The sequence below is a fragment of the Corvus moneduloides genome, chromosome 28 (genome assembly GCF_009650955.1).
Source record: "Corvus moneduloides isolate bCorMon1 chromosome 28, bCorMon1.pri, whole genome shotgun sequence".
NCBI classification, from domain to species: domain Eukaryota; kingdom Metazoa; phylum Chordata; class Aves; order Passeriformes; family Corvidae; genus Corvus; species Corvus moneduloides.
Genome location: NC_045503.1, coordinates 1,134,001 through 1,157,243, shown reverse-complemented (window position 1 = coordinate 1,157,243; position 23,243 = coordinate 1,134,001). Strand labels below are relative to the sequence as shown.

General features: G+C 58.9%; 1 protein-coding gene across 8 annotated transcripts in view; it reads left to right on the top strand.

Annotated features, from left to right (window-relative positions):
* Nucleotides 1-23,243, top strand: part of TCF3 (transcription factor 3) — an 82,763-nt gene that overhangs the window by 45,741 nt on the left and 13,779 nt on the right. For 7 of the 8 annotated variants that reach the window (XM_032092406.1, XM_032092409.1, XM_032092405.1 and 4 more), the window contains exons 6-15: nucleotides 7,219-7,286; nucleotides 10,253-10,382; nucleotides 11,991-12,040; nucleotides 17,538-17,640; nucleotides 18,191-18,330; nucleotides 18,446-18,572; nucleotides 19,446-19,504; nucleotides 20,216-20,294; nucleotides 21,336-21,409; nucleotides 22,040-22,243. In XM_032092406.1, coding sequence (XP_031948297.1) covers nucleotides 7,219-7,286; nucleotides 10,253-10,382; nucleotides 11,991-12,040; nucleotides 17,538-17,640; nucleotides 18,191-18,330; nucleotides 18,446-18,572; nucleotides 19,446-19,504; nucleotides 20,216-20,294; nucleotides 21,336-21,409; nucleotides 22,040-22,243 — 1,034 coding nt within the window. The remainder of the gene's footprint in view (nucleotides 1-7,218; nucleotides 7,287-10,252; nucleotides 10,383-11,990; nucleotides 12,041-17,537; nucleotides 17,641-18,190; nucleotides 18,331-18,445; nucleotides 18,573-19,445; nucleotides 19,505-20,215; nucleotides 20,295-21,335; nucleotides 21,410-22,039; nucleotides 22,244-23,243) is intronic. The other variant, XM_032092412.1, reaches the window with a different exon arrangement.

Genomic DNA, 23,243 nt, shown 5'->3' with positions numbered 1-23,243 from the left:
GAAAAATGGGAGGGAAAGGAGAGTTTGGGAGATGTGTCCCCTTGGTGCCAGGCCCTGGCTGCCAGCAAGGTGCCCCTCAGGGCGGGAAGTTCATGTTAATGGGGTGGTTGAGTGGAACCAGGGAATTTTAAAATTTGAGGAGGTGGAGGGAGCAGATGAGGATGAACATGTTGTGGTAGCTGATGAATGAAAGGTGTCTGAGACATCTAAGCCCTTCTCAGCATTTTCATCTCTTTCCCGTTCGACCTCTGTTTCTTCAAAGAGGATCAGGACCTGCGGGAAGAACCATTTTGGGAGCAGCGTGGATGCTCTGTGGTGGCAGTGGTGGGTTGGGCCAGGAGAAGGGGAGGCTGAGCTGAAAGGGCCCCCCAAAGTCAGCGTTGGCTTCCTGCACTGAGGCTCTGAGCAGTCAGGGTGGTGATGGCTCCTCCTGGGACCCCCATCCTCTGGATTCTGCGTTCCTGGAGTCTGTGCATGTCCCAGGGCCAGGCTGCAGCCCCCCATCCTCTGAGGATGGGCTTTAGGGACAGCGGGCACCTTCCCACAGCAGAGGGACACCGCAGGCTGGCAGCACTTGGTGGAGAAACAGAGCAAATGGTGATTTTTTGCCTCAATTTTCCACATGGAAAAGGAGGCTGTGCTCTGCCCAGCCTTTGGTGGGCTGAGGAGCTCCTGCCAGCCTGAGCTTTGAAGCAGGGGTCACATCCCTTCCAGGGCAGAGCCTTCCCCTGTCCCTGCAGGCTGGTGGCATTTTGGGGCTCTGGAGATCCCCAGGGGGATCCCGGGTGCAGCCGGTGCTCCCCCTCCTGCACGAGCCCTGTCACCACTCCGAGGGGTCTGGCAGGAGCAGGGAGCAAGGAGAGAGGCTGGGAAGCTGCAGGGTGGAGTGGCCCTCTGGATAAGGGAGCAGTGAAATGTATCCATCCAGATCTCTGCCCAGCGTGTCCCTGCGCTGGGAGCTGCTGCCACAAACTCCATGAGCAGCAAACTCCGTGGGAAAGGCAGGGCTGGAGGGATTTGCCTGGCCCAGGAGAGAAGGAAAGCTCTGAGTTTGGGGGGAGCAGGACACTGCCAGCACATCCCTGAAAGCCCCTCCAAGCTGCATCCGTGTCTCCTGCGCCTGTCCTGGTTGGGCCCTTTGGTGTCACCCCAGCCTGAGCCCTCCTCCCCTGCCCAGGGTCCCTGTCCCAGGGGCAGTGAGGAGGGGGCTGCGCAGCCCCTGGGGTGGAGCTGGGCGAGTACAAAGCTCTGATTTAGTCCCTGTTGTTCCCTGCAGTGGCCCCAGAGCAGGAACAGCAGCCAGAGGGATGGTCACTGCTCCTCACCCCAATCCAGCCCAGTCTTGGGGTGGTGACCTTGTGGCTCTCAGGGTGCACACCTCATCCAAAAGCAGTTTGAAGGGAAAAGCACTGATTTCTGTTCAGCGGTTGAGTTTGGGCTCACGGATGTTCTTTGGATGAGCAAAGCTTGGCTTTGGGAGGCACCGTCAGCACGGAGCCCAGAGGGGCTGCACTGGCACAGCACCTGGAGGATGCTCCCCCCACCCAGGGCTCCCCCAGGGCTGTGGGGGATGCCCTCCCTGCTCTCATTAAGGGGACAGCTTGAGGGGAATCTTCAGTCACTTCCCTCTGCCACAGCTTCAGCTCCTCAAGGTGATGGGGAAAACCAGAGCTCTCTGCAGGACTGACTGGGCAGGGAGCTCTGGGCTGTGTTGCACTGGATGGAATAACATAAATTTGTCAAAAGAAGAAGAAAATAAATTAGAAAGTGTCCAAAGGAGGGACACGGAGCTGGGGAAGGGTCTGGGGAGCGGCTGAGGGCACTTGGCTCGTTCAGCTGCAGCAGAGGAGACTGAGGGGAGGCTCCTGGGGGCTGCAGCTCCTCCCGAGGGGAGGCGGAGGGGCAGGGGCTGAGCTCTGCTCTGGGACAGGGACAGGAGCCCAGGGAACGGCTGGAGCTGGGTCAGGGCTGGGCATGGAGCTCAGGGAAAGGTTCTTCCCCCCGAGGCTGCTGGGCACTGCCCAGGCTCCCCAGGGAATGGGCCCGGCCCCGAGGCTGCCAGAGCTGCAGGAGCGTTTGGACAGCGCTCTCAGGGATGCCCAGGCTGGGGTTGTTGGGGTGTCTGTGCAGGGCCAGGGGTTGGATCAATGATCCCTGAGGGTCCCTTCCAGCTCAGGATACTCCAGGATTCCATGATTGTAAACCCCTGGATGGAAACACCGTCAGTGCTCTGAATGAGAAGCATCCCTGGCTGCTGGGGGGGCTCTTTGAACCAGGTGAGCAGGTGCAGAACCAATGTCTGAGCCTTCCATCGCTCCCTCCTCTTGAGTTTTCCAGCTTTGAGCCTTTGGTGCTACTCCTGGAGGACAGGGAATGTCCTGAGGAGTTCTGATCTTCCCAGCCTGGGGTGGGGAGAGGTGACAGGAGCATCCCTGGCTGTCCTGGGGTGGTGCTGGGACACAGCGCGGTGACAAACCGGCTTGTCCCAGAGGGTCAGCAGGGTGAGGAGGGCTTTTCTGTCTGTTTGAAGTCACCAATTTCACATTTTACCATTCATCTTCAGTGGGACAGGCGGGGAGGGGGGTGGTTAAACAGCGAGGAAACTGATAAGCCATAACAGATTTCTTTCTAGTAATTATTTCAGTAATTAGCTGCCTTTCAGAGCAGCGTTCCTAATCGGGTGGGTATTGTCAGCGCCTGTAGATTGGGGTCTTCCTGGACAATGGGTTTAATCAGGGGCTTGTTGCTGCTCCTGGTTTTTTAACTTCTTTTTTTCCTCCCCGTTTTTAATCCCTGGCTGTGTTTTGCCTCCCCTTTTCCCCTAGGCTGGAATTCTAATGGAATTCTAATGGAATTAGCAATGTGGGGCTGGGGGAGTTGCACGGTGGGTGGTGGCTGTGCTGGGGCTGGGATGGTGTGGGGGCACTGGTTTTGCCAGTGGGTGCTGGAAAAACTTGCAGGCAGCATTTTAATACTTTTTCTCGGGCTGTCAAGTGCAAGGCCAGGAGTTGGACTTCGATGATCCCTGTGGATCCCTTCCAGCTCGGGCTGTTCCTTGACTCTGTGGTCTGTGAGAGAAATGGCAAAGCCATGAGTTTATTTAAAAGCAGTTTGCTGCGGTGGAGGCGAGATGCTGCCATGATCCAGGGTGCCAAAGCCAACCCCTGACACTGCCAGAGCTGGTGGGAATCTCTGGGAAGAGCAGTTTTTATTTTTCCACCTCGTTCCCCCCGAGCTCAGGGCAGCTGTGCTGTTGGGAGGAGTCGCACACACAGCGTGGGGGGTTTCTCTGGAAAAGCCCTGGGTGAAGGCAGGGCCTGGGGGAGGCTTCCCAGAGCCCCACACAGCCAGATCCTGCAAGAGGGAACATGCTGGGAGAGGAGAGAGGCTGGAAAGGGCTTCTTAGGCAGGGCTGGAGGCAGCCAGGTGAGGGGCAGGAGAAGGAGCTGGCAGGGGGAAGGGCAGGGAGGGGGATGCCAGAAAGAGCTGGAAATGCTGAATTGCTCTCAGCCAGTGTCTGGGGGCACTGACTCGAGGTGCCTCTGCTGTGCTTCACATCCTTTCCAAAGGAAACCCCCTTCCTCTCCAAGGGATTTATTCCCACTATCTTCTCCTCCTCCTCCCACAAGATCCCTCCATGCCCATCTGCAGGATTTCAGTAATTCTCTTGGGGGCAAGATGGCGTTTGGGGAGATTCCTGGTGGTTTTTTTCCCACCCTGGTCCTTGCCTCCTTCCTGGGGCTTTGCCACCTTTCCTGGTTGGTGCCCTGGGCTGTGGCTGCCAGGGGGTGACGGGTGGATCTGGGTTTGCCACCTGTGCCATCTCCCTGCCCACAGAAACAGCTCCTTCTGCTGGCAGGTTCAGCCTTTCCTTGTGCACCTTTTGAATCTCAGCAGGCTTAGGTACATTCCAATCCAGAAAAGTTTGCCATTCTTTCTTCTGCCTTGTTTTCATAGACAATTGAATGTAAAATTTCTTCTGCTGAGTTTTTACTGCTTTTTTCCCTTGTTATGTGATGATGGAGGGTGCAGGAGCTGGGGCTGGCCAGGGCTGCTCTCTCTTTCCCAGTGTCCCCCATCCCATGGGGCACCCGCAGACCCAAGGGTGCAGCAGATGCTGAGTGAGAAATGAGAGACATCCAGGGAAGGTTGTGGGTTTGGAGCAGAGCTGGCACTGGGTTCAGAGAATCCTGGAAAATCCTGAGGTGGAAGGGACCCTCAGGGATCATCAGTGCAGCCCCTGGCCCTGCACAGACACCCCAACAACCCCAGCCTGGGCATCCCTGAGAGCGCTGTCCAAACGCTCCTGCAGCTCTGGCAGCCTCGGGGCCGGGCCCATTCCCTGGGGAGCCTGGGCAGTGCCCAGCAGCCTCGGGGGGAAGAACCTTTCCCTGAGCTCCATGCCCAGCCCTGACCCAGCTCCAGCCGTTCCCTGGGCTCCTGTCCCTGTCCCAGAGCAGAGCTCAGCCCCTGCCCCTCCGCCTCCCCTCGGGAGGAGCTGCAGCCCCCAGGAGCCTCCCCTCAGTCTCCTCTGCTGCAGCTGAACGAGCCAAGTGCCCTCAGCCGCTCCTCAGACCCTTCCCCAGCTCCGTGTCCCTCCTTTGGACACTCTCCAACAGCTTTGGACCCTTCTGATCTTGTGGTGCCCAGAGTGCCCCCAGCACTGGAGGTGAGGCTGCCCCAGTGCAGAGCAGAGCGGGACAATCCCTCCCTGGCCTGGTGCCCCCCAGGACACGGTGGCCCTTTGGGCTGCCAGGACACACCGGGGACTCAGATCCAACTTGGACCAACCAGGACCCCCGGGTCCCTTCCCACGGCGCTGCTCTCCAGCCTCTCGTTCCCAGTCTGTCCCTGCATCCAGGGCTGCCCCACCCCAGGGCAGGATCCAGCACTTGCCCTGTAAAACATCACATGGTTGGGGATTGCCCAGTGTCCCTTCACCCTTCCACAAACATCTGGGGGCCCCCTGGTTCAGCCCAAGTTCTCAGGTGATGTCAGAGGCTGCTGGACGGGGTTTGGAGCACCCTGGGATGGTGGAAGGTGTCCCTGCCCATGGCAGGGCTGGAACTGGATGAGCTTTAGGGTCCCTTCAAACCCAAACCATCCTGGGATTGCATGATTCCCCACGCCAGTCACACGTGGAAGCAGCAGTGTGTTATCAGACGGGAGACCTGGCTGCTGCTGTCCAGCCAAACCCCCGTGGCATTACCCTGCCTCTCCTGTGCTTTAGGAGCAATCAGGAGCTGCCTGATGCCACAACCTGCTGAGTCCTTTGTGCCCGTGGCCGGTGCTGCTGCGGCAGATCGAGCTCTTAAGCTCTTTTAGAAATTAGGTCATTTAGGAGATCCATCCCCTGACATTTTGACCTTTGTTTACTTAACGTTTAAGCCTCTGAAAGGAAATGGCAGCAGCGCCCAGAGCCTCTGGCTGTCGCTGGAGGTGAGGGAGGGGGAGGCTGCACCGTGCCAGGACCTTCCCATCAGGAGTGAGGCTCTGGGGCTTGGGGGTTGTACTGGGGGAATCCACTCTAAAATATTTGGGTTGAGTTCAAGGCCTCCATGGTGAGGTTTCAAAATGAGCAGCGTCCTCTCTCTCCCCATCTGGCACAGGGTGCCCAGAGCAGCTGGGGCTGCCCCTGGATCCCTGGCAGTGTCCCAGGCCAGGCTGGATATTGGGGCTTGGAGCAGCCTGGGACAGTGGGAGGTGTCCCTGCCCGTGGCAGGGGTGGCACTGGATGGGCTTTAATGCCCCTTCCAACCCAAAGCACTCAGGCATTCTCTGATCCCTTGGCCCTGTGCTTCAAGGGGTCTGGTTTGAGGCATTTTGTTTCCCCTCCCCTCTTCATCTGCTCCCCAAAACCTCTTAGTGGTGTGGGGAGGGTCCTGCCAGCCCCTGTGTCGCCCCAGTGCATTAACCTGCATCTTAGTGGCCTCAGGGCTGGCTTTAGGCTAAGCAGATTGGCAAAATCCCGCCCCTCCCAATTTTGCTCACTAAGCCAGACCGGAGGCAGGATGTGATCTGTGATCCCCTTTTCGGGAAGGGTTTGGGGGTGGGGGCTGCTGAAGTGCCTGTTCCCCACTGGAAGAGTGTCTGGCTTTGCTTTAGGGGGATGGAGAGAATCCCAAAGGACACTGTTGTGCCTGCAGCTGCTCTGGGCACAGCACAGAACCATTCCCTTCCTCCCAGCCCTGTGTCCTTTGCTGTCCTGGCACCCCTGGGTGCTGCTGGCTGAGGCCATGCTGTGCCCAGGGCAGTGACCATGAGGCAGGAGAGTGCCAGGATGTTTTGGAGAGGGAACATCCCACCAGGGGGCTGGGCTCCTTTTTTTTGGCCTTTCAAAACTTTATTTTCAGCTGCATGTGTGCAGGGTGAGGTGGGTGTGAGAGAAGCCCTTGTTGATGCTGAGTGCCAGGACAAGGGGGAATGGCTTCCCAGTGCCAGAGGGCAGGGCTGGATGGGATCTTGGGAAGGAATTGTTCCCTGGGAGGGTGGGCAGGCCCTGGCACAGGGCGCCCAGAGCAGCTGGGGCTGCCCCTGGATCCCTGGCAGTGCCCAAGGCCAGGCTGGACATTGGGGCTGGGAGCAGCCTGGGACAGTGGGAGGTGTCCCTGCCCGTGGCAGGGGTGGCACTGGATGGGTTTTAAGGTCCCTTCTCCCCAAATCACTCTGGGATTCTCTAAAGTTCCCAGGGGCACATGGGCACTGCTGGCACGGGGCTGTTCCCACACCGATCCCAGCGGGCAGCGATGCCCCGGCTGTGAGGAACCCGCAGGTTTTGGGAAGTCGAATCTCCCGCAGGAGAGGGGAGGAAGGTGCCCCGTGCCCGGTGTGGGGCAGAGCTCAGCTCTCGTGCGCTGGGATTGCATTTCCTGTTGTCTCAAAGCGCTCCCACAGTCTGGTCACTCGTCCTGGCCCTTGGTCTGCTCCGGCCCTGCCTCTGCCAAGTGCAGCTGGCCGGGTCTCCGCTGTCTGCGGGGAGGTTTTGGCTCGGGGCTGACCCTGCCAGTTTCCATGGCCACAAGCACTTCCCTGCGCTGCTGCAGCTCCGGGCTTTTGGTGTTTATGGACCAGCTCTCCCAGCAGCTCCTGTTTCAGCAGGAGCTTTTCAGGGCTGTCCCTTCATGGAGGGCAGAGGTGCTGCCTCATGGGAACAGGATTTGTCCACCCCTCCACTTCCTTCTTACCCCAAACCTTGTTTTTTCTCTTCTCCTTCTGCAGGGAAGAGCAGTGAAAGAGCCTCATACTCCACGTTTGGAAGAGACACAGGGATGCCAGGACTAAACCAGGTAATGATAAAATGCAGTGAGATTTTCTGCTTCATTTACTGGCTCCTGAAAGTGAGAGTCTGGTCCTGAAAACCAGGCTGGATTTACATCCCATCTCTGTGCACGGGCTCCTGGAAAGCCTCTGCTCTGCTCCAAAACCTCTGTGGAGTGTTGGGGGTTCATGCTGGTGTGTGTTGCTGGCTCCAAAGAGTTGTCAGAGGTTAGAAAATGTTGGTTGTAGCAGCCTCTCGCTTCTTTCCCAAACTTCTCCAGGCTCACTGGTTTTGTTGTTGTTACTCCTGGTTTGTGTTTGATCAGCCGTGACCCAGCCATGCTGCCTCGCTGGGGAGTTCCAGGGAGTCAGATCCAAGCAACACCTTCCCTGTGCCAGGCTGGCCGTGGGCAGGGGAGCGTTCCGGGAGGCTCCTTCCCCCTCCCCTGCCTGCCCTGGGTTTTCCCTCTCCCTCTCCAGCAGTGTCTCCCAGTTCCCTGGGCAGGGAGGCTCTGTGGGGTGGCTCCTGTCAGTGACTGTCCAGTGCAGCTTTGGCTTCATCGTGAGGCTGTTGATGTGGGACCTGCAGCAGGAGCTCTCTGTGCAGCTCTGGGGCCCAGCATCAGGACGTGGAGCTGCTGGAGCCACTCCAGAGGAGGCCACGGAGATGCCCCAAGGGCTGGAGCCCCTCTGCTCTGGAGCCAGGCTGGGAGAGCTGGGGGTGCTCACCTGGAGAGGAGAAGGCTCCAGGGAGAGCTCCGAGCCCCTTGCAGGGCCTAAAGGGGCTCCAGGAGAGCTGCAGAGGGACTGGGGACAAGGCATGGAGGGCCAGGAGCCAGGGAATGGCTTCCCAGTGCCAGAGGGCAGGGCTGGATGGGATCTTGGGCAGGAATTGTTCCCTGGGAGGGTGGGCAGGCCCTGGCCCAGGGTGCCCAGAGCAGCTGGGGCTGCCCCTGGATCCCTGGCAGTGCCCAAGGCCAGGCTGGAGCAGCCTGGGACAGTGGGAGGTGTCCCTGCCATGGCAGGGGTGGCACTGGATGGGCTTTGAGGTCCCTCCCAACCCAGACCACTCTGGGGTTCCATGATCTCCACAGTCCAGGAGGGGACCTGGCACAGCAGAGCCACCTCTTGCAGACACAGCCCGGCCCCGTTGGGTCACCCCACGTGAACCCCGGGGCTGTGCTGGGGGGAACAACTTTGCTTCCTGTGGGGAATACCACAGGCGTCAATCCAAGCCCGGAGCGCAGTGGAGCAGCCCTAGATAACCTTCCCTGCTGCCACCAGCATCCAGAAATAGCTTTTTGGGAAGGAGCAAGCACCTCCCTTTGATGTGTGGCTCCAAGTGCCCCCTCAGTGCCCAGCGTGGTCCTGGGGAAGCAGTCCCAGCACCGGAGCCAAGGGAGGAGTTTTGGCCGGACAACTTTTGTTTTATCCATGTACACACACACATATTACATGTTTTAATTTTACACAAATTTGTCATAATTTCCTCCTCTCTGAAGTGAGGATGTTTCCTTTGCTGGAGCAGCTGTGCTGGCTGTGCCAGAGTGGATTTCATTTACCACTGAAGCTGCTCAAAGAAAACCGGGCCCAGTGCCAAGTGTTGCTTTTGGATGTGGTGCTTTTGCTGGGCTTTCGTGGAGGAGGGGGAATATAAGGTAACAGAAATGGGGGGGCAAATGGCCGGGAGAGGCCCCGGGAGAGGCGGGCACAGGGCTCGGGATCGGGTGGCAAATCCCACTTGATGCAGAGAGGAGACAAAACCCCCTTGTGGGGGTGGGGGGAGGCCAGCAGAGCCTGTGGCCCCCAGAGCAGTTGTTGCTTCTGGCTCCAGTTTGGGGGAGTGAGGAGGGTTGACTTTTTTTTTGTTTGTTTTCGAAAAGATGAAGAATTGTCTGGTGGAGATGCCCTGGATGGGGATCAGGTTCTTCCCCAAAAATGCCCTGCTCTGGGGCAGAGCTGCGGCTTCCCCCTTGTTTAACCCTGACCCATCTCTTGGGGCATCCCCAGGGAGAGGAAATGGGAAGAAAACCCCTTTCTCTGGGAAATTGCCTCAAAATCCCAGTGCCTCCCCTGCCTGCAGGAGGAGCAGGGCAGCAGCTCCCGGGGTCCCTCCGGGTGCTTTCCTTGGCCGGGCATGGAGCGGGTCTGGAGCGAAGGAAACCTGAGCAGTGGAACAGATTGCAGGAATGTCACCAGCTGTGAACACACAAGCTCCTCTTTCCCTCCCTGACCCCTTTCTGGAGGAGATGGAGTTTGGAAGCAAAGATTTTTCTTTCCAGTTTCTCAAAAGCCTGAAATCCTCCTTTATTTCCATGTGTTGCCCTCGGAAGATGGGTCAAAGCTGAGCTTTTGGGCCTTCAGGGCCCTTTGCCAGCCCGGTGCAATTCCATGTAAATACACTGAACTTCCTCCGAGCTGAGAGGGGCAGTGCTGGAGGAGAGGCTCCGTCCCAGGAGGGAGCACCCCGGGCTCCGGCTCCCCCGGCTCCGCTGCTTCCCAGCGTGCCCAAGGTCAGCCGGGATAAACACGAGGGAGGAGTTTCCTGGCTTTAGAAAGAGGGATTTGGCTTTTCCCTGATAAAACTCAGGAGAAAACCACCCTGGGCAGTGGCAGCACCGTTCCAGGGCTCTGGTCACGACGTGGGCTGGTGACGTGGGGCTCATCCTGCCCTCCTGGACATCAAGGTGACCATGGGACCACGCTGTTCCCCCCACATGGCACCTGCTGGTTTGCATCCCTGGTTTGCAGAGGTTCCTCACTGGGGTCCAGCAGGAAGCACAAGTTGAAAGCCCCTTTTGTTCCCCCACACCTATTCCCCCACCTCCACCCCCATATTTACGGATTTGCTTTCCCTCCTGGCCCCTTGGCTTGTGTTTATTTTTCCCCTCAGCTGAATTGGTGTGAAGGTGACTCAAAGCAGCTCTGTTCTCTCCCAGCGAGTCGTTTTCCAGTGTAATTCCATGGAAGGGCTTTTCTCTCTCCTTGTTTGCAGCCCGGTTTCCTGCCCAGCGAGATGGGAATCGCCAGCCCCAGCACGCTGTCCCCCACTGGGGGCAAAGGGGGGTCTCAGTATTTTTCTTACCCCAACAATCCTCGCAGGAGAGGTGCTGAGAGCAGCATAGGTGAGTGGCTGCGTGTCCCCCGGGTGCCACCATGCCGCAGGGTTGTCACCTGGGCAGGTGCCCTTGTCAGATCTGCCTTTGGGAATGAGGAGCTGACGCTGGGAATGAGGGCGTTGATGTTGGGAACGAGGGACTGATGTTGCCATAGGTGCACCTGGCATGAATTTGGCATCTGCTCTTTGTTGGGGAGGGAATGCATATAAATACCTCTTATCTATGTAGAGATATCTAACTTCAACAAAGGGGTGCTCAGAGGCAGGTGCAGTTTCCCTCTTTCTGGAAAATGCCAGATTAGCTGAAAGCAGCAAAGCTTGAGGTTATTCTAAAAACACCTCCAGCCACACTGCACATCACTCGTCCTTCCTGGAAAACCTTGGGCTGCCTCGGAGGCTGTTTCCGTGGCTGGTGACCCTCCTGGAGCTGCAGCGGGCAGGACTGGCAGGAGCAGGGCGTAGGAGGCAGCAGGAGGTCCGGGCACTGTGCCCTGGGACTCAGGGAATGTTTGCTCCAGGAGCTCTCCCTGCCTGCTCCGGGGTTCCCAAGCAGGACTTGCCCATGTCTGGATCGACCTGGGAGTAACTTTTACCACAGGCTGGGGTCAGGTGTGAGTTTAGCTTCGGAGGGAAGACAAGCTCCACTTCCCCAGAACTTGTGTTTCTTGTCACAGTTCCCCCTGCAGCCTCCAGAGCCACTTTCCTGCTGCTATTTCGGGCTTTCCCCAACAAGTGAAACCAGAAGTGACCCAGTGATGGGTGCATTTTTCAGTGCTTTTCAGAAAAAGGCACCTACTGTGGTGCTGCCACTTCAGCCTGGAAAATGATTCTTTAGCATTCTGTGGGGTGAATTCCTGCTCTGGAGGTACATCCCAGCTGAGTCCCTGGCTTGGCAGGTTGCTGTTGTTAGCACCCTGCACCCCCCAGCCAGGGCTTTCCTTAATTATGAAAAATAATAAAAAATAATTATGAAAAAAATAATTAAAATAGTCATAAAAATAATAATTAGGAAAAATTGAATTCTAAAAAAATTTAGCCTGTGCTTCCCCTTGAGCCACTCCTGGATGTTTCCCTACCACCTCCCTGAATTGTCCCCTTCCCCCAGGACACTGTGTCCCCCTCCAGAGCTGGAACGGGAGGGATGGGCTGGGGTCTGTCCCTGGGAAGCACATCCCTGCCTCCTGCAGCAGTGAAGCTTTCCCAAGTATATCCCTGTATAGGGAGCAAATGAAAATACAGCCCAGCCCTACACGTGTTCCCTTTCTGCATCCTCTCTCTGCAAACCCACTTCAAGTTAAAGTGTTTCCCAAAAAACCCCAATGAGGGGTTATAACATTAAATGTTATTACATTTATGGGCTCAGTCTCTCCCAACAAGCCCTTGCTGTCCTGGGATCTCTGTGTGGCTGTGAAGCCTGCCCCCAAAAGGTGCAGACGAGATTTGGAGGGGCTCATCCTTGGACATTTTCACTGTTGATGCTTCCTTGGCCATGGGACATTTGGGATCTCAGCCCTGTCAGTACCTGCAGTTTCCAACCCCGGAGACTTTTGCTGCAGCTCGTTTTCCCCTCCCTGTAACCCCTCTGAAAACTCAGATCCTCTCTTCTCTAACACAGATGGACAGCCCAAAAAGGTTCGGAAGGTGCCTCCTGGACTCCCCTCCTCGGTAAGTGGCAGCAGCTCCTTCCCTGTTTCCCCATCCCCTGGGAGCCATCCCTGCTCCCTGTGCCACAGCGCTGCAACCCCAAACATCGAAGGCTGAGCTTTTAGCGGGACGGGGAAGGGTTTCCCGTGTGGGAGAACGGGGGAGCTTTGGGAGAGCTGGGTGGGGAAGAAGCCCGGGGCCGTGGCCTCGTGCCCCGCAGCCTGGGCTGGGTTTGACGTCGTGTCGCGAGTGAAAGGCGAGCCCGGGGCTCGGGTGTCCTGCAGCAGGGGAAGGGGAAGCGGCGCAGTTGTGCCGGGGGCAGGCAGCTGAGCCCGCTCCAGGTGTGCGCTGCTTTGCAGGAAAGCTGAGCAGCCTGCAGGAATACGCTGTCCCCGCTCCCGCGGCTGTTCGGGGAGTGAACTGAACAATGTCTTTGTGGCTGGGAGTAATGGGATCTCCAGGAAAGCTAATTGGGGCGGGCTGGAGGGTTCCTGCAGGAACACTGGAGCTGTCTGGCGGCCGGGGCTGCATTCCTGGCTGGAATGTTTGCGTGCTTGGAGGGGGACGGTGCTGTCCCATTGAGCTCTGTCCCATTGGGCTCTGTCCCCAGACCAGGGCTGTGCTGAGGATGTGCCCTCACTCCCTGCCAAAGCTGCTGTGACTCTCTCCCATTCCCAGGGAACACCCCATCCATGGGGGAAACCCCGTGCTGTGGCATTCCCTGACCACTCGAGCAGAGCTGTAACCTCCAGCACAGGCTCTGCCTTTGGAATTGGACCCCGAGGTGCTGGGTTTAGAGGATAGAGGGAGAGGAGGGTACCGAGGGCTTGCCAGGTTGGGCTCGCCAACCTGGGGGTGTTGGAGGGTCTGTGTGGATCCGTGTGAGGCAGAAACTAGCTCCAGTTGCACCAAGAGTCTGTGTTTTTACAGGGAAAACCTGCTCGAGTCACAATCCATGTCGCTGCCTCGAGTTTCTGTGTGAAATTTGGGAGTGTTAAACCCCAGTCGACATGTGGGGAAAACATCGCCCCCGACAAATGGCCTTTATTGGCCTCGGATTTCAAAGTGCTGGGGCTTGGCCCGTCCTGCTGGCAGAGCCCTGGAGGGCCCTGATTCCCACAGGAGGGGCTGCTTGGCATTTGCCACAGCTCAGCCCCTTCCCCGTGTCTGAGTGACACCTGCACAGCCTTTCATAGGATCATGGAATGGTTTGGGTTGGAAGGGGCCTCAAAGCCCATCCAGTGCCATCCCTGCCATGGGCAGGGACACCTTCCACTGTCCCAGGCTGCTCCAAGCCCCAATGTCCAGCCTGGCCTTGGGCACTGCCAGGGATCCAGGGGCAGCCCCAGCTGCTCTGGGCACCCAGTGCCAGGGCCTGCCCACCCTCACAGGGAGGATTTTTTCCCCAACATCCAGCCTAAATCTCCCTCTTTGCCCTGGCTGTTGCCTCGGCTGCCCCTTGATGCCAGAGCTCCAATTTCCAGAGCACGGGCTGGTTCTTGCCTCATTCCCTCACCCTCCCTGTGCTGGGGGCTCTGGCTTCCTGGTTTGTTTTTGAACTTCCACACCTGGGGAGACAGATCCGTGCTGAGGCGGCAGGAGAAGTGTGAAGCAGAAGGAGTGGCCTCAAAGGCAGCGGATCAAAGGCTCTTTCTTGTCTGACTCGCCCATGCAGGAGCCCGCCCCGTGTTATCGCTGGACCCCGTGCAAAATAAATAGGTTAATCAGCATCTTATTAAAATGAAGTGCTTTAATCTGTAATTCCCGAGCTGCTTTGAAAACTCGCCGAGGTCAGCGGCTGCAGGAGCTGAGGGTGGGTGGGTGAGCAGGGAGTGATGCCAAAGGCACCGAGAGGCACCAGCAGCGTGAGGGGGTGCAGGGGCTGTGAGCAGCGATGCCAGGCAGGGACAGGCACAGAGGTGCCTGCACTGGGAACCCAGGGCCTTTGGGCTCAGCGCTTTTGTCCCGAGGAGGCCACGGAGATGCTCCAAGGGCTGGAGCTCCTCTGCTCTGGAGCCAGGCTGGGAGAGCTGCGGGTGCTCACCTGGAGAGGAGAAGGCTTCAGGGAGAGCTCAGAGTCCCTTGCAGGGCCTAAAGGGGCTCCAGGAGAGCTGCAGAGGGACTGGGGCCAAGGCATGGAGGGCCAGGAGCCAGGGAATGGCTTCCCAGTGCCAGAGGGCAGGGCTGGATGGGATCTTGGGCAGGAATTTTTCCCTGGGAGGGTGGTGAGTCCCTGGCCCAGGGTGCCCAGAGCGGCTGGGGCTGCCCCTGGATCCCTGGCAGTGCCCAAGGCCAGGTTGGACGAGACTGGAGCACTCTGGGACAGTGGAAGGTGTTCCTGCCATGGCAGGGGTGACACTGGATGGGCTTCAAGGTCCCTCTGAACCCAAACCTTTCCACAATTCTACGCAGTAGGTGCTGGGTTGGGGCTGTCCTCAGGGCATGGAGCCCCTGGGAGTCTTCCTGCAGCTCAGGAGCTCCTGGCCGTGGGCTGCTGTGTCTGGGCACAGGATCCAGGGCTGGACGTGGCCCCACATCGGCGTCGGTGCCAGAGGAACCCAGGCAGGGATTTTGTGCAAGTCGGTTCCTGCAGGGTTTTGTTGCCACAGTGAGTTCAGTGCCTGGGAGCTGTTTCAGGCTGTGCATTCCCAGTCTGGTCACTGCTCTGTTTAGCCTCAGTCTGCCCAAAGTCCCACCCCAGCTCCTGCATTTAAGCAAGAAAAACAGGGAGGAGAAAACAACCCAAGACCACAAAGCGCTGCGAATCCCAGCGCTGGGGCTGTCGGAGCGGCTCTCGCCGGCCGCGCTGGCAGATTTTAAGCGGAGGAAATGACCTCACCTGGAGGTCCCCGAGGCCGGCGGCGGCGTGAGGGCTGGGGCAGGGCTGGGGCCGGGCTGGGGCCGGGCTGGGGAACGGGCCTGGCCCTCATTTCCAGCTGCCTGCAGCGCCCGGCCCGGCCCCGCACACGGCTCCGTGCAGAGAAGGATGGAGCTGGCTTTTCACAGCCTCCCCTGCGCTGGGCAGCAAAAGGGAAAATCAGCAGGGGTCAGGGCCAGGATTGTGGTGAAACTTGGCCCCCAGGATCCAGCAGGAGATGTTGCGGGGGTGGTGGAGCAGGGTGGATACACGGCAAGGTGAACTCCCTCCCCCCTGCTCTGCTTCGCACCCCTGGTCCCTCCATCGCTGCGATTTTACCCCCCTTGTTTTCTTGGTGGGTTCCTGGCTTGGCTGTTGGTGCAGCTGCCGGGCGCCTGGCCCCGAGCCAGCCCCTGCCAGATGGCGCGGGGCTCTCAGACGTGCTGCACTCCATTCCCTGTCCCGGCTCCCGCTATTTAATCAAATTATAGGAAAAGTCAATTTGCTGGATTCCCGTTCTCCGCTGCCTCCCCCATCCCCCCCCAGCCCACGCGTGGCTCCCTCTGCCCACAGCACCCGGCAGCAGCCTGGACCAGGGCCTGGAATTCTCTTTTTTGAGCGAGGCACAAAGGGCAGCTGCCAGTGTGTCAGGATTTGCCCTTCCCCCTCTCTCTCTTTTTTTTTTTTTTGTCTTTATTTTACAAGCTCCCTGTAGAATCACAGAGTCATTAAGGTTGGAAAAGCCCTCTAAAGGTCACAGAGTCCAACTGTTCCCCAGCACTGCCAAGGCCACCACTGACCCACGTCCCCACGTGCCACATTCACACATTGTTTGAACACTTCCAGGGGTGGTGACTCCACCACTGCCCTGGGCAGCCCCTTCCAGTGCCTGACAAACCTTTCAGGGAAGAAATTTTCCCAATATCCAGCCCAAACCTCCCCTGGCCCAGCCTGAGGCCGTTCCCTCTCCTCCTGTCCCTGTTCCCTGGCAGCAGAGCCCGACCCCCCCGGCTGCCCCCTCCTGTCAGGGACTTGTGCAGAGCCACAAGGTCCCCCCTGAGCCTCCTTTGCTCCAGGCTGAGCCCCTTTCCCAGCTCCCTCAGCCGCTCCTGGTGCTCCAGCCCCTTCCCAGCTCCGTTGTCCCTTGTTGGATTTCTGGGGGGGGGCTTTGGGGTAGTGTTTTTAAACAAGAAGAAGCCTGGCAGCAGCTGCCCAGGGCCATGGTGGAGTCACCATCCTGGAATTGTTCTAAAAACGTGTGGATGTGGCACTTGAGGACAGGGGTTAGTGGTGACCGTGGTGGTGGTGGTGCTGCTTTGATGTTGGACTTGATCTTAAAGGTCTCTTCCAACCTTAAGGATTCTCTGATTCTGACTTTTATTTCCCACCATCAATTTTGCCCCTTTTTGCTGGTGAGGACCAGGGCTGGAAGGGAGCAGCTGGCTGTGGGGAAAAAGAAACTCAGGCAAGTTTCCTTCCCAAAGAGAACCGTGTGTGCCAGGCAGAGCCCAGCCCCTGCCCCACCTCTGCTTTCAGCTGGATTTAAAAAAAATGATTATCGGTTTCAGAATGAATCAAAGGGGATGAAAATAAGCTGTGACAAAAGTTCTCACATCATTCTGAGTGCTATTTCAGTTTCTTTGAATGCCGTTTCGGTTTCTTTGCGTGTTGAATTTCTGCTTTAAAAAAAGAAAAGTCTGTTTTTGTCCTGGCAGAAGCTGATTTTCGGTCAGGGCTTTCTAGGATGGGTTTGGTTAATTTAGAAGGGAAGGAAGAGCTTTTTCTTCTGCTTAATGTTCTGTTAAATCACAGAGCTGAGCAGTGCTGCAGAAATCTGTCCCAGGAGCTGTCCAAGGGCTGTCTGAGAGTCGTCCCCTCCCCTGTGACAATGCCTGTGAGGGGCTGCTCAGCCCCCCCGTGCCTCAGTTTCCCTTCAGCCTGGTTTCCCTGTGGGCTTGGAGCAGGGGCTGTGCTCGGGAGGCTGGCACAGGGCAGGGTTGGCACAGGGGGGTCCTGAGGTGCCCGCTGCCCCCGCCCAGCCCGTCCCCCTGGTGTGGGGTCACTGCAGCAGTGGTGGCTTTTGTGGTTACCCAGAACAAGTTATAACCATGGAAAACGGAACTGGAGCGGAGTCGAAACTTCTGCTGGAGCCGGGCAGGTTCTGGGGACCACGGAGGGTGACAGGAACACAGAGGAGCCCTGTGCCCTCTGCCCTGTCCTCTGTGCCCTCTCCTCTGCCCCCTGTCCCCTGTGCCACCCCCTGCCATGGGCAGGGACACCTCCCACTGTCCCAGGCTGCTCCCAGCCCCAATGTCCAGCCTGGCCTTGGGCACTGCCAGGGATCCAGGGGCAGCCCCAGCTGCTCTGGGCACCCTGTGCCAGGGCCTGCCCACCCTCCCAGGGAACAATTCCTTCCCAAGATCCCATCCAGCCCTGCCCTCTGGCACTGGGAAGCCATTCCCTGGGTCCTGTCCCTCCAGGCCCTTGAAAGGTCAGTTGAGTGAAGCACTTGCTGCTCTGTTGTGGTGGGAGAGGTGGTCAAACACTGCTGAAGTTTGAGGTTTGAAGTTTAAGCTGTGCAGGGTTGGGGGCAGCCATGGTGAGGATGTGGGGCCGTGGAGTCACCAAGCCCTTCTCTTCAACCCCTTTCCTGCCCCACAGGTGTATCCATCCAACTCAGGTGATGACTACAGCAGGGATCCAGCTGGATATACTCCCTCGAAACCTCCCAGCACTGTGTATCCTGGAGCCTTTTATATGACAGGTGAGTTATTCCTCAGAGCAGGGGCAGCTTTGCCCGTTATGGGCCATGGGAGGGATTGCAATATGGAGGGGGCTCAGGGCAGGAGTGTGTGAGAGACACTGCAGTCCCAAAATCATGGAATCCTGGAATTTCCTGAGCTGGAAGGGGCCCTCAGGGATCATCAGTGCAGCCCCTGGCCCTGCACAGACACCCCAACAACCCCAGCCTGGGCATCCCTGAGAGCGCTGTCCAAACGCTCCTGCAGCTCTGGCAGCCTCGGGGCCGGGCCCATTCCCTGGGGAGCCTGGGCAGTGCCCAGCAGCCTCGGGGGGAAGAACCTTTCCCTGAGCTCCATGCCCAGCCCTGACCCAGCTCCAGCCGTTCCCTGGGCTCCTGTCCCTGTCCCTGTCCCAGAGAGTTTGTCCTGATTTGCTCAGTGGGTGATGCTCAGCACAGGCAGGACATGCTGGGGACAGTCCCAGCCCCTCAGCCAGGGCTGATTTGTGTCCCCCCGGGGGCTGGGGGCTGCCTGCCGGTGTCCCTGCCCCACTCAGCTCTGGGTTCTTTGCAGACGGACTCCATAACTCGCCTGACCTGTGGAGTTCCCCGGGTGCCATGAGCCAGTCGAGTTACGGTGCCATGCTGGGCAGCTCCTCGTCCCCGCTCCCGCAGTCCAGTGGCTTCAACAGTTTACATCAGCATGAACGCATGGTAACGTGTCCCATGGCTCTGGCACCTCCTCCCCTGGCACCTGGGTCCTGCCCTGGCTGCCAAAGCCCCACAGCTTTCCCAGGGCCCCTCTCACCGCTCTCCCCCTCCCTGCCAGAACTACCAGCTGCATTCAGGAGAGGTGAACGGCGGACTCCCCTCCGTGTCCGGCTTCTCCTCAGCCTCCACGGCGTACGGAGTGTCCAGTCACACGCCCCCGATCAGCGGCACCGACAACATGATGGGTATGGCCAGTCACCAGAGTGACCCCCTGGCTCCACGGCCGGGCACAGCTCACCTGGAGAGCCAAGGCTTGTGCAAACCTGAGGCATCCAGTGCACCCGGACACCTTTGGTCCCTCGTGTGTCACCTGTGCCTGCAGTCCCTGCCCGGGGAAGAGGCACAGCGAGGTTCTTGCTGCTGGAGCACCCGGGTGCTGGTCTGGGGGTTTACACCTCGTGGGGTGGGTCTGGGAGGAGCCCAGGAGCTCTGGCCTTATCTCCTGGAGGTGCTGTGGCTTAGATGAGTTGCGGAAGGATTTGTACCTGTGTGAAGCTGCTCCCCTGGATCCAGAACGGGAATGTTTGTGCTGTGTTTGATACCAACGTTAACCCCCAGTGCTTTAATCTCTGACCCTGCTGAACCTGTTACAAAACCTGCTACTGAAATAGCTCGTGCTCCCCAGGAAATGAGGATCCCAACACAGATTTGTAGAAAAACCCTTGTTTTTCTATGGAGAAGCAAGTTTGGGATTCATAGACTGAAAGTATCATTAAGGTTGGAAGAGACCTCCGGGATCATCCGTTGGTGTTTGGGGGGGTCTGAGATGCCCCATGGCGATGGCTGTACTGCAGCAGAGATGTCTGATTGCTGTTGTTGGCACTACACCTCCAGCCCAGAGCTTGGAGAGATGTCCCTGCAGCCCCCTGAAGGCTGCCAAGAGAAGGTGCCCGATGCCCCAGCTGCTCCGAGCTGGACAAACATTGAATTTTCAAGCAAAGCACTAAAAGCAGAAAACTTCCACCCCAGAGCAGGTGACTCCAGAGAAGGTCTTGTAGGGTACTGTGTCCTCTGGGGTCTGGGGCCTTGGCAGTGACATCTGTGTCCTCTCTTGGCAGGTAACAGAGGAACCACAGCCGGGAGCTCCGGAGACGCGCTTGGGAAGGCTCTGGCCTCGGTAAGAGCTTGGGGTGGTCCTGACCCGCTGAGGGTCCCTGCTGCTGCAGGGACCCTCTACCCAGCAGGGAATATGGACACATGCTGTGAATGCACCCCAAATCCAGGGCAGCCTCTGAGGGAGGGGTTTCCCCTCTCCATGTGCTGCCATCTCAGTCCTGGTGCCTTTTGGTGGATGGGGAAACTGAGGCACTGATGGGGAATCTGAGGCAGTGCAGGCTGTGGTGGCCCTGCAGCCCCATTTCCAGCTTCGTGCCCTCCCAGCCTGGTGCTGCTCTGCCAAGACCACCCTACAGAGACCTCGTGGCAGGACTTGTAGGTCCCAGTAGTCCTTGCCCTGCATGTGCTGATTCAGACTGGAGGGCACTGGTCTCACTGGGTTACCAGAGAGTTGCCTCTGTCCTGTTCAGTGATCTTTGCACGGTGGCACAGGGGTGCTGGCAGTGCACCCTGCAACAATTCCTGACAGCTCCTGCTTCCTCCTGAGAGGGGACCTGAAGGGCAGAGGCTGCATTCAGGGGTGGTGACAGTGGGGACAGAGAGAGGCCCCGGGGTTATTGGGGGAACTGGGGGGAACTGGGCTCGGCCTTTGTGCTGGCTGTGGGTTTGGGGAGGGAGATGCCAGCGGGGTCCCAGTGGGTGGTGGGTGCCACTGGGAGGGGACAGCTAGCTCAGGGTGGCACTGCTGACCATCCCCCTTCTGTCCCTGCAGATTTACTCCCCCGACCACTCTAGCAATAACTTCTCCTCCAACCCCTCCACCCCGGTCGGGTCCCCACAGGGCCTCGCAGGTGAGTGACAATGAAAAGGGTAAGGGGGGGCCGGGTTTGCTTTGGGGAGCTCCCAGGCAGCGAATTCCCCAGGTCAGACCCAAGTCCTCAGCCCAGGGCTGGCAGCAACCCCAGGACCTTCTCCTGCCCTTCCTGACCCTGTCCCTGAGTGCCCCATCTTGGAGAGGCTGTGGCTGGATTTGCCTCCCATGGGAGAAGCGCAGCGAGAACTGGGAAGCCACCAAGTGGTTCAAACCCATGTTCAGCACATGCTGAAAGCCCATTCCTGGTCCCCTCGGGCAGCTCAGGTCCCGCTGTGCCCAGCAGAGCTGGTGCCCAGGCCCCCTGTGCCTGGGGTGCAGCATAACCTGGCCCCGAGGTCACAGCGAGTCACTGAGACCGGGGACGTCTGGACACCTCCTGAGGTGTGAAGGGCTGAGCCAGAGCAGAGCCCGCAGTGCCACGCGGTGCCACAGTGTCCATGTGGTGCCACAGTGTCCATGCGGTGCCACAGTGTCCATGCGGTGCCACAGTGGCCACGCAGTGCCACAGTGTCCATGCGGTGCCACAGTGTCCGTGTGGTGCCACGCCGTGCCACAGTGTCCATGTGGTGCCACACAGCTCTCTGGTGGCCCATGTAGTGCTGTGGTGGCCCATGAGCTGTCAAGCAGTGCCGTGGTGGCCTCTGCACTGCCACGGGGAATGGTATGGGGCTGTAGTGGCCCATGCAGAGCCTGTGGTGCCACAGCGGCCCGTGCAGTGCCATGGTGGCCCATGCGGTGCTGTGGTGGCCCGTGAGGTGCTGCAGTGGCCCATGCGGTGCCACAGTGATCCATGTAGTGCCATGCAGTGCCACAGTGGCCCGTGCAGCGCCGTGGTGGCCCGTGCAGTGCCATGTGGTGCCACAGTGGCCCGTGCAGCCCCGTGTGGTGCTGGTGTGGCCCGAGCAGTGCTGGAGCAGTGCCGTGCGTGGCGCGGTGGCCGCTGCAGTGCCCCAGCTGCCAGCCCCATCTAGTGGCCGCCATGGCCGTGGCCGGTCCCCAAGCCTGCGTTTGTCCCCAGGCTCGTCGCAGTGGCCACGGGCGAGTGGAGCGGGTGCCTTATCTCCCAGCTACGAAGGGAGCCTCCACACTTTGGTGAGTGGCACCAAAAATTCCAGCTTCTCCTTTTCTCTCTCATCCCTCAGGGCCTGGCGGTGAAGGGTTTTTGGGTGACATCCTCTCCCCTGAACGCTTGGGATCAGCTGGTTGGTCAGGGGTGGATATTGGGGTGGCAGCAGCTGAGCAGAGCCCGGTGCTGCCTCCCTGGCTTGGAGTCCCCCAGCAGCCTGGCACCCTCCCCCTGGCCCCAGCCCAGGCCCATCCCGGGCTCTGGCCCAGCCAAAGGGATTCCTGTCAGGTTTCTGCCTCCCTGCCCTGAGCAGTTCCACTCGTGTGGCCCCTCGTGCCTTTAGGTGATGGCACTGACTGGGGGGGTTATTTCTCTCCATCCCTGCCCTGTGGCACCTGAGTCCAGGACTGGCACCAGCCACTCTGGAGTGCAGGGCAGCAGGAGGCTGCTGGCTTTATGGGATTGCAGTCATGGAATTGGATTGGAATCATGGAATGGTTTGGGTTGGAAGGGATCTTAAAGCTCATCCAGCTCCACCCCCTGCCATGGGCAGGGACACCTCCGACTAGACCAGGCTGCTCCAAGCCCCCTCCAACCCTGGACACTTCCAGGGATGGGGCAGTTAACACAGACCTGTCTCTGTCCTGCCCTTCCAGCAAAACAAAATGGAAGACAGGTTGGACGAAGCCATCCACGTGCTGAGGAACCACGCCGTGGGCCAGACCTCTGCCATGCCCAGCAACCATGGGGACATGCACGGGCTGCTGGGCTCAGCACCACCCCACAGTGCCGCCGTGGGCAGCCTGGGCCAGGCCTTCCCCGCCTCGGTCATGGCCCTGGGGAACAGGCACCCGAGTCTGGTGAGTGTGGGAGCACTGTGGCAGCTGGCAAGGACACGCTGGGGACACGTGTCACGTGCGGGGTGCCCTGGCATTCAGGGGGACGTTGCCTTTGGTGCAGGAATAGCTCAGTGTGGTCCAGCTTGGGTCAGGTGTTGGCAGCGTTGCGTGGGTGACATGCACAGAAGTCACTCCCCATGTTCCTGCAGGGAGAGTTGAGTCATGGAATCCCAGAGTGGTTCGGGTTGGAAGGGACCTCAAAGCTCATCCAGTTCCACCCCCTGCCTGGGCAGGGACACCTCCCACTGGACCAGGTGGCTCCAAGCCCCGTCCAGCCTAGCCTTGGACACTGCCAGGGATGGGACAGCCACAGCTGCTCTGGGGACATTGAGTGCACCCTTGGCACAAGCTCCGTGTGCACTTCCCTTGTTTGTGCCCCTTCTCAGGGCAGGCAGAGGTGGTGAGAGAGCTGCTCTTCTTTCCCTGCAACATGACTGGAAATCCCTCAAAACAACTTCAAGGCATCCCTGGGATATGCAGGGAGGAGAAGAGGGATTCAGTGGGTACAAGAGTGCCAGGTGTCACCAGGAATTCCCTGCTCTGAACGGTTTGGGCAGGCACCGTGTCCCTCTGTGCACGTGGGGAGTGCTGGTGTGTGAGGGCTCATTCCAGCTCCAAGGGAATGTGATGGATCCAGGGTTCCCTGAGCATGTGGATGCTGGGGTCCTGTGCTGGGTCACCTGGGTCCCCTCTTGTCTAGAGGCTGGTGACCACAGCAGCACATTTTTGGCAGAGCTGCTTGCCTGCTGCAGCAAACAGTGACACATCTCCAGTCTCCAGAGAACCAGTTGTGATCCCCTTCCAGGCTCCCTGGATTCTGCTCCTGACCTGGGAATGAGATGTGTGTCCTCTGTAGGCTGCTGCCAGCTGGGGAGCCAGCAGGGCTGGCTCTATCCTGTCACTCCCCAGCTTGTGTAGCAAAGCCTCGGGGCCGTGGGCTCAGAAGGGGCCCTCACCCTTT